The following is a 9,656-nucleotide window of genomic DNA, read 5'->3' as shown; positions in this document are numbered from 1 at the left end:
ATCTTTTCTAGGGTTTGCTTTTCCATTCTTCTTCCATTTTTCATCTAGTTTCACCATGTCTATGGTGAACTAAACCCTATTGTTGTTAGGGGAAACAATGTAATCTTTTGATACTCTCTTTTATTGAAACTCTTGATTAATTATATGGTTTCCATATGTTTGATTGTTAATTGTTGGGTTCTCATATGTGCTTAAGGCCTTTATCGTTTAACTCATTCGGTAGTTGATGTTTGTCTTTATTGATATGGGGACGTACAGTAATGACATGAACTGGTGAGTAATCTCTTGATTTTGCAATACCACCTAGGGATAGGGGTAGGACGATCAATTGCGTTAACTTCTGTTTATAATACGGTATTAATTGCTAGGGGAGGCTAGGGATAGCAAGCCAGTAGTTAATATTAGGCTCTTTCTGCCGAGGGATCGGGTTAAGGGTAGGCTAAGAAAGTCGCATAACAATTAATTAATCAAACTAATATTCAAGAGGAGTAGGTAAGAGAGAGCGGATTAGATGAAATTGTAAACCCCCCAACAACATCCATTCATCCATTGTTTTCTTTTGTAATTGAATCAACTTTATTTTGCATGTTAATATTTTTGTTCTCAAATCCAATTTATTAATTTTTATTTTCAAGTCTTATTATTTTAATTCACGTGAACGAGAAAGCCTTTCGAGTCTCTTGGGAAAATGATACTTGGTCTTACCATTTATATTACTTGTACGATTTGGTACACTTGCCAATTTGTTAACACCCACCAATCTCCCAGCCAAATCTGGTTTACGAAGGACTTTTGCTACGGGATCATCGGTGCATACCACAACCTGATGTCCTTGACGGAGACAACGCCACCTTCTCTACCTGTTGGTATCGGACTTCTGCTTCCTTAAGACCTCTACTAAGAAAATAGATCAACCTCATCTCAGGCTTCTCCTGCACCAGTGCTACGCTGATTACCTCGTCAGAAACTGCTAAAAAGAGTTGTAACTCCTTATTAGGTTTCAGTCTTTCCATCACTGGAGGTTCAGTGAGGATTTTTTTAACCTCCTTAAACGCTGCTTCACACTGACCATCCCAACACATCTGAGCATCCTTTTTCATCATTTTAACAACCGGTTTGATCCGTAAGACAAGCCGGGGAATGAAACGAGACAAAGCCGTCAACCGTCCTACCAGCCTCTGAACCTCCTTCAAGCTCTGCGGACTTCTCATCTCCAGTACTACTCTACATTTATCTGGATTTGCTTCTATGCCCCGAGCAATCAGCATGAAGCCTAGAAACTTCCCAGCTTGAACACCAAACGTGCATTTAGACGGATTTAAACTCATATTAAACTTCCGTACCTGTGCAAACACTTCCTCTAAATCTTTTGCATGATCCTCAATAGACCGGCTCGTTACCACCATATCATCTACATACACTTCCATGCACCAACCTATATGCTACTGGAATACCTTGTCCATCAACCGCTGATATGTAGCTCCTACATTCTTTAACTCGAAGGGCATAACATCATAACAATACATAGCCCGCTCAGTTATAAAAGCAATTTTCTACTTTCCGGCGGATACATGGGAATCTAATTATACCCCAAATAAGCATCAAGGAGACTAAGGACCTCAAACCCATAAACTCCATCGACCAGCGCATCAATACTGGGTAAAGGGTATGTGTCCTTCGGGCATGCTTTATTCAAGTCAGTGAAATCTATACACATTCTCCACTTGTCGTTCGACTTCCTAACCATCACTACATTTGTCAACCACGTAGTGTACTTTACTTCCCTGATAAATCCAGCCTCCAACAACTTACCCACCTCTTCATCCACTGCCTTCCTTTTCTCCACCCATAACCTTCTCTTCTTCTGTGAAACCGGACGGGCGTTCTTAAATAGTGATAGTTTATGGTAAATCACATCCGGGTGGATACCTGGCATATCCGCTGCAGTCCAGGCAAACAAATATTTGTTTTCAGTCAAAATTCTACCTATGACTCGGGCCTGCTCATCGGTTAAACTACTCCCGAGCATGGTAACCTGCTTATCCCCTCCAAGGATGAAAGGCCTGACTTCCCCCATCGGTTCCACCCTATCCTCCGCATTTGTTCTTGGATCAAGTTCCGTCATGTCCAACTCCACCATAACTACCTCTGACTTTCCCCCTCTAGTCTTGTGAGATGTTTGTTTCAATTTTAATCCGGCCACATAACATTCTCGTGCCATCTTTTGGTTTGCCCGAACAGCGTGAACTTTCCCATCTTCCGATGGGTACTTTAACATTAAGTGCGGAGTGGAAACAATAGCTCTGAAAACATTCAAACATGGACGTCCCAATATAACATTGTAAGATGTATCGGCGTCCACTAGCAAAAATCTGACTTTCAACTCCTTTGTGTCCTTGTCTACTCCCAAACTTGTTCTCAAATCCACATAACCTCTCGTATTTACCCTCTCCCCAACAAACCCCACAATTTGCTCGTTGAACGACATCACAGCCTCATCCAATATCTCCATCTGTGAGAAAGTCTTACAATATAATATATTCGCCGAACTTCCCTGAGCAACAAAGACTTTCCGCACGTGGTACCGAGCAATCATTGCCGTAATGACCATTGGGTCATCCTGGTCTAAGTTTGGAGCATGAAAATCTTCATTTGAAAATGTTATGGCCGGCATAGACTTCTTCTGTACCTCTGCCCGGTTTACGCCATAAAGGTTTCTTAAATTTCGTTTTCGGGCTAATATCGTTGAACCCCCGCCCACAAATCCTCCTGATATCATGTCGAACCCCTCTGACCGATCGGTCACGACTCCTACTCCTACTCCTATCTCACCTCTGCGTGTTTCTTCTCATAAGAGGACCTTGTCGTGTAGATGCTCGTCTAATGCTACTTGAAGATAACAAACCTCTACAAGTGGCCTGCCTGGACCAAACTTTCTAGCTTCTCCTTCAGAGTGGTGCAATCTTCGGTGGTATGTCCTCTGTTTTGATGGTACTGACAGTATTTACTCTCGTTGGCGCCTAACGGTGTCGGTATTTGAACCACTGCCAGCAAATCAGCTCTAAACGCTTCTTCCAGAATCCTAGCCCGAGGAGCATTCAATGGAGTGTGATGAACATATTGTGGAATCCTAGGTTGATCGCCACTTCGATGATCGCTTCTATTCTTGTTCCTCCCGAACGTCTGTCTAATATTCCTATCTCTCCCCCTTCGGATTAATGGCTCCATTTCCTCTCTTCCCCGTTGATGAGCTTTGCCTTCTTCGACACGAATAAAACTTGCCAGCCTATTCTACAGCTCATCCATTGTTTAAGGTTCCTCTGCATACAAATAATCAACAAATGGCCCTGGTCTCAAAGTTGTTGTCAACGCAATTACAATCAGCCTCTGATCTCCATTTCTTACTTGCCGAGTCATTCGATTGAACCGATCCATAAACATCTTAAGGGATTTCTCCCTCCCTTGCTTCATCCTTACTAACATCGTATATGTCACACTCGGAGCTTTACTGGACACGTACTGTTGGCTGAACAATTGTCTCAACGTGGTGAAACTGTCTGTCGTTCCTGGTGGGAGCGAATGAAACCATTCTAACGCCTCCTCTTTCAATGAAAGAGAGAAAACCCTACACCACACCAACTCATTCGACGAATACACAACCATGGCATCCACAAAAGAACGCAGATGCTTGACCGGATCGGTTAAACCTCCATACTTCTCTATTGACGACAACATTTTGTTCTCGGTATAACGACTCTCATGACTCGCGCTGTGAAAGGATGGAGCCCTTCGGCCTGGTCGGGCTGTTTAACTATTGCCTGACCATTAATTGATGGATTCTGCTCTCCAGATTCGTCTTGCTGCTCCCCTTCATTACCATTCATGCCATCAAAGTTTTCGTTTTCTTCGCGTCCACCCCAGCCTCTGTTGCGCCCATTCGGCCCACCCCGCCTTCGTCCGCCTCTACCTTGGCCTCCTCATCCTCTCCCACGTCCACCCCCTCCTCCTCCACGTACCCAAAGTCCTGCGTTGTTGTCCCCTCTCACTCTATTTTCATGGGCCAAGGGATTATCCTCCTCCCCACTATCAGAGTTGATAGTTTCAACATTCACGGATTGAACAAATGGTCCACCTCCCATATTGCCCTATTCAGCTCTCATCACCGCCATCTTTGCCCTCATTTCTTCCATTTTCCTTTGCATTTCTTGCAACAGCTGCAAGGGAATCTCTCCTGCCATCGTGATCCTGATCGGGTTGTAGTAAGAATCTCGAGCCCCATGGTGGGTGCCAAAATGTTTCGGATGTAAGGCCCAAAACCGAACTCAACCCCAACTGTCTTTGTTGCTGTCTTCACCGTTCCTCTCCCAAGATCCTATTACCTCTTGTACCGATCGGCTGTGACCTGCACGTTAGCACTCCAACGCTCAAGTTAGCAAAGCCACCGTGGAATCAGTGCAAAATGCAATTAGATCAAAAGTGAAATACCTGGCTAACATTTCTGTATTTATAGGCATCAAGCTCAAGTAATGGACATTAACTACCTGTAACCGCTGATGAACAATCTCACAAGATTCGCCCCCAAGTTATAACCGTTGTTGACGTGCCCGCAGAATTCGCCTCACCAATCGGACATACCTTTACTTTACCCTCGTACTTCTTCTTAGTTCACCCGACCGGCATACCAACCATGTCGATCAACTCCCAAGCCTTCCCGATCGATTCCTATTATACCTATTGCCAACTCACCTTGCTTTCTCTTGACCAACCACCCCCTTTTCCCTATACAAGCCAACCGACCACCCCAATACGCTACAATACTAGAAAAAATTGTAGACTAAAATTATGAGCTAGATTGGGAACCATCTTCACTGCAACAACGCCAACTCGCAACCTAAATGAATCGAATGCATCTACATCTTTTCGAGTGCAAATGGTCGTGAGCGAAACCATTGGTGGTGACCGATGTCGTCAACGTTGATCATGGCCGAGTGGGTAACGCTTAATGGTGTTGGGTGCTCCTCCCTTTGCGTGTCTCTCGTGAGGAAGAACATGTTCACAGATTTTAGGGTCTCCTTATTTTAAATAAGGAGAATGAGGAGGATTTAGGGCTTGGATGTAACTCATTCCTATTCTCTATCATTTTCTATACCAGTTTTAATGATTAACCAATACAAAAAATCTTCTTTAATTTTATTACTGGATTAACGTCTAACAAATATAAAATGTGTTTTTCCATATCGATTTTAACTCCAATTGATATAGAAAATTTTACATTATTTACAAATAATTTTCATCGATATTTTTTTATACCAATTCTAACTTTAATATATATAAATTTGAGCAATAAAATGTGTTTTTCTGCACCCGTGAGTCTATCTTTTGGTAAGTTGATTATGATTTGGTCAGTTTTAAGGATGTGTTTTGTTCCGTTCGGGATTTTGTCCAAGCTCCTACACAATTTCCCGCTTCGAACCGTCCGGTCCTCCGCAGATCCAGCTCCAATTCGATTGTTTTCCTTCGTCGAGGCCGGTCGGGTACCTGCTAATGACACTCCGATGCTTAAGTCAGTATCAGTGGTCAGATAAAATGGTAGAGATAGAAAGAGAGTGGATTAAATGTGCATTCAATTCAACCACCTACCTTTGACCCTGGACTCCTATTTATAGTTTTTCTCATGGGCCTATGATTAGTCAAACCCTAATCACGGCCCAATAGTAGGCCTTCTATAGTTAATCTGGTTTTACCTTAATCTTGAAATCTTACCAATTCCTAATCTTCATCTTTTGCCGGACGCGCTCGTCGCCCATCGTGACCGCTTTGAGGAGGGATTTGTTCTAAACAGCACTGGATCAGCTCCCTTATGTGAGCACTCATCGCTATTCGTTGGTCACCAGTCGTTTGGTCGGTTCGTCCGTATGGCGATTCGCGGACAGCCTTGGTCATACCAGACGTTTCGTCTCTCAGCATTTCAAAGAACATTTTGTGAGCATGAAGAATGCGGGGTTATCTTGTGATGACGAGACTTCATGTGGATTCTTCAAGGTTTTTTTCATAAACAAAGGTTACACCCGGTAGCCGAAACCGGGCTCTATCGTTGTTTTCCTTAGAGTTTCGTTGTACGCCGGCCGTGTTGATTCTCCTTTTGGCCGTCCGTCCCATTCCTCACTGTACATGTTTGATACCATTTCACAATAATTTGATACTAGCTTAGGATAAAATAATTATAAAAAAAAATTATATTTGTAAAGAAAAAGAAAAATGAATACTGACCGAGGAATAAATTTTTTTTAGTGAAATATCAATGTACATATATATTCTTGTAGATTTTGTTACAGAATGAACTATTACAGGTTTTAGTTGGAAGGAAAAAAAGTTCAACAAAATTAACGAAGTGAAAACCATGACTATTAATTTAATAACACCAAGCTTGGGCTTATTAAGGAAAGGAAAACACAAACACTCGTACAGAATAAAACACTGGCAATTCAGAATGTAAACTTGGCCATCTTACTTATTACAGATCATTATTCTCTTCAGAGGAGTTAGGTCTCCCTAGATACGTGAAGCAAAAGTCCAAGACAGAATGTCATGGGTCTCAACGCTGTCACCGGTGGCACCAGAGAACCCAATTCTCACCCATTCCGACAGAACTACTCTCAGATCAACCGTTTTCGAAAGCTCAACAATAGTGGGGGGTTGAGTATTGTAACCAACGGCCACACTCAACTCTTTCGTCTTCGAATCGTATCTAATGCTAGCCTTTCCAATCGAACCTTCAGGAACCGAATTAATAGGCCAACCTATCGTCTCCACGGACTCAAGAGTGTTGATGTCCACACCAATATGCGGAGCAATGGCAACAGGCTCGGGATCCCATTCATTTCCGAAGCTGTCGAACTCAATGGCCACAATCTGATTCTTGTCGGCGTTGAAAGCAGTTTCGGGAGTGAAGAGTCCGAGGTATCCCCCGGATGAATTTTTGGGAACGTTCGGGTCAGCATCGAATGGTGAGATGAAGAAAGAGAGGCCATCAGCGTGAATTTGTGACCCAGCGGAATCAACGACGAAGGCGAACACAGTTTCGAAGTCTGCAAGTTTCCCTGTGGTTTTGTCCCAGAGACGGACGGGTGGAATGTAAACAGCACGACCAACACTGTGTTCGCGAATGATCGGATTGCCGTATGATCCACCGTCTCTTCTAGTCAATCGTATTGCACCGTCTACTGCACGGGCATCACCGAGGAAACCAATGTCGAACTGTATTCCTGGCTCGAATTTCGAGAAGCTGAATGAAATCGAATCTGACTTCACGTTGTTTACAAGCAACACAAAACAGAAGGAAATCAAGAGAAGGCGAAATGGAGTTCGTGTTTTAGCCATGGTTGACACCCCAGAGGTTACTTTGAAACTTAATTGATTGGTGGTGCATGGCAAAACCCAGAAATTTGAGATATATATAGGCTCGCTTATCCTTTCTAAATCAGCAAAATCAATAAAAAATGATTTTCCAACAATGCACCTAACATAGTAATGTGTGGTCAAAACATAAAAGGTGAAAAATCCTAGGAATGCTTCATATATCTCTTTCGAAAGATTTTAGTCAATATTACTTTGGATCACTGGCGCTTGTCCTAAATATATGTCATTCTTTATCACAACAAAAGCAAAAAGTCATACATATTTATTAATTTATCATGAATATATATTTACCTAAATGAGTAAAAAAATGTCTACCGTTAACTGTACTGAAATGAATAGGTCCCTTGTGAATGTGAAAAAGACTTCACCTTGTTATAATCACCCTTCATCCGCTTCTCTGTCTAGTAAAAACTATGTAAATCGTTTGGCCATTTCCTATCCTGCACATAATTTCATTTTCTCAGCTCAGCAAAAACCTCTTTATGTATATCTAGTGGATTAACATTTACCATTCTCCAAGCCATGGCTGCTTTGTACAACACAAAGCCCGTTTTCCTGCTCCTCATCCCTCTCCTAATGCTGCATCGCAGTTCAGACACATCTTTCAATTTCCCCAATTTTTCAGGGCCATACGCTAACACCCTTTTAAACTTCCAAGGCGATGCCTTTGCATCAACGGGTGTAATACAACTAACAGAAGTCCTGAATAACGGCACAATCGTGCTCCACAGTGCTGGCAGAGCCACCTATGCTCTACCCGTGCGTCTTTGGGATGCAGAAACTGGTAAGACGGCAAGCTTCACCACTACCTTCAGTTTTCAGATACTAAACGCTCCGACTTTAGATTTTGGCGAGGGGATCTCTTTCTTCATTGCACCGTTCCGCTCTGACATGCCCCGTGATGCAGTTGGTGGATACCTCGGACTTTTCAGTCCCCACACCGCTCTGAAAAACACCAGCGGAAACCATATAGTTGCCGTTGAATTTGACATGCAGCGAGATGAATGGGACCCTCCTATTCCCCACATAGGCATTGATATTAACTCCATTTCTTCTGTAACAACAGAGGCCTGGGAAAATAAACAGCTTGGGGTTGCAACAGTATCTGCTACCGTTGCCTATGATCCTGTGGCACAAAATTTAAGCGCGATTGTAAGTAACGACGGACCTAGTATTGGGCACGTGATTGATTTGACGACCGTTCTGCCTGAATGGGTCAGCGTTGGTTTCTCTGGTGCCACGGGACAGCTGATTGAGCTGCACAAGATTCTATCTTGGACTTTCAGCTCTAGCTTCAATTAGTAAAATGGCGTCTGCTGTAATATAATATAATGATATGACCAGATACTTATGTTACATAGGAATGAGTAATCAGTGATGATTGGAAAATATTTGTTCAGAGAAATGATTATTTCACGTAAAATTTTATATTTTTTTTTTACAATTTTACCTTTGTATTCTGTGTCAAATAAATGTAAAAGTGTGTCATGATATTATTACTCAATATTTTAAGAATTTGATAACTTTTTTTTTATAATTGCTTATATTAATGTGTAGCTGGTGAATGGTTTGTTTTAAGGATGATGATATTTTGACAATACTTTTTAACAACTTTTTTAATAATAGAATACGTGTTATCATTTTATTGGTCTATTTGAATTTATATTTAAAAAAATATTTAAAACGGACCAATCACAACCTGTCACGTATGAGTTGTCAAAAAATTGTTAAAAAAGTGTTGTTAAAAGGATTTTTTCCTTATTTTAAATATATAAAATAATAAAATAATTATATATAGTGTATTGTTAAAAGAAAGTTGTTAAATCGATCATGATTTACTTTCACTTATTTTTTAAAATAATAATCACTTCTTTAATATTTTATAATAATAAAAATTTTCAATTTATATATTAATTATTCTTATAATTATTATATAATTAAGAGATTATTAATATTTATATTTTTTAATAAAATAAAATATTAATAGCAAATAAAAAAAATCTAATTACTTTTTTCTTTCTTAATTTATATGATATTATTTTAGATTTTCTATTTTCTTTCTTTCTTTTCTTCGTCACGAGAGGTTAATAAAAGAAAACACACACGTTTATGTATGTGTATATATATTTTGGTTGAGACTAGTTCCTTAATAAAAATATAATGTTATTTCCTTAATTATTTTTTTATTCATTCCCATGTTACAAAAATTAATTAATTGATAATTACCATTCAATTTT

The 9,656-nt window shown here is 40.7% G+C and overlaps 4 protein-coding genes across 4 annotated transcripts in view; 1 reads left to right on the top strand and 3 right to left on the bottom strand.

Moving 5' to 3' along the window:
- Positions 1-1,406, bottom strand: part of LOC106755899 — a 3,075-nt gene extending 1,669 nt beyond the window's left edge. Inside the window, exon 1 of the mRNA XM_014638129.1 lies at positions 818-1,406. Coding sequence (XP_014493615.1) covers positions 818-1,406 — 589 coding nt within the window. The remainder of the gene's footprint in view (positions 1-817) is intronic.
- A 173-nt stretch (positions 1,407-1,579) lies between these two features.
- LOC106755889 lies at positions 1,580-2,779 on the bottom strand. Its single transcript, XM_014638118.1, has one exon. The coding sequence runs from the start codon at positions 2,777-2,779 to the stop codon at positions 1,580-1,582; it is 1,200 nt and encodes a 399-aa protein (XP_014493604.1).
- A 3,577-nt stretch (positions 2,780-6,356) lies between these two features.
- LOC106755880 (agglutinin-2) lies at positions 6,357-7,407 on the bottom strand. Its single transcript, XM_014638106.2, has one exon. The coding sequence runs from the start codon at positions 7,378-7,380 to the stop codon at positions 6,553-6,555; it is 828 nt and encodes a 275-aa protein (XP_014493592.1). The 5' UTR covers positions 7,381-7,407; the 3' UTR covers positions 6,357-6,552.
- Positions 7,408-7,941: 534 nt separating this feature from the next.
- LOC106755869 (mannose/glucose-specific lectin-like) lies at positions 7,942-8,721 on the top strand. The gene has a single exon (XM_014638094.1). It carries the CDS (start codon positions 7,942-7,944, stop codon positions 8,719-8,721), a length of 780 nt encoding a protein of 259 aa, XP_014493580.1.
- Positions 8,722-9,656: the final 935 nt, after the last annotated feature.

Source organism: Vigna radiata, chromosome 1 (assembly GCF_000741045.1).
Source record: "Vigna radiata var. radiata cultivar VC1973A chromosome 1, Vradiata_ver6, whole genome shotgun sequence".
NCBI lineage: Eukaryota > Viridiplantae > Streptophyta > Magnoliopsida > Fabales > Fabaceae > Vigna > Vigna radiata.
The sequence above is the reverse complement of the archived record's forward strand: the minus strand, read 5'-3'. Positions and strand labels throughout refer to the sequence as shown.

Bases quoted from the DNA above. Each gene is read 5' to 3' on its own strand.
- LOC106755889 (XM_014638118.1), bottom strand. From the start codon at position 2,779: ATGATATCAGGAGGATTTGTGGGCGGGGGTTCAACGATATTAGCCCGA.
- LOC106755880 (XM_014638106.2), bottom strand. From the start codon at position 7,380: ATGGCTAAAACACGAACTCCATTTCGCCTTCTCTTGATTTCCTTCTGT.
- LOC106755869 (XM_014638094.1), top strand. From the start codon at position 7,942: ATGGCTGCTTTGTACAACACAAAGCCCGTTTTCCTGCTCCTCATCCCT.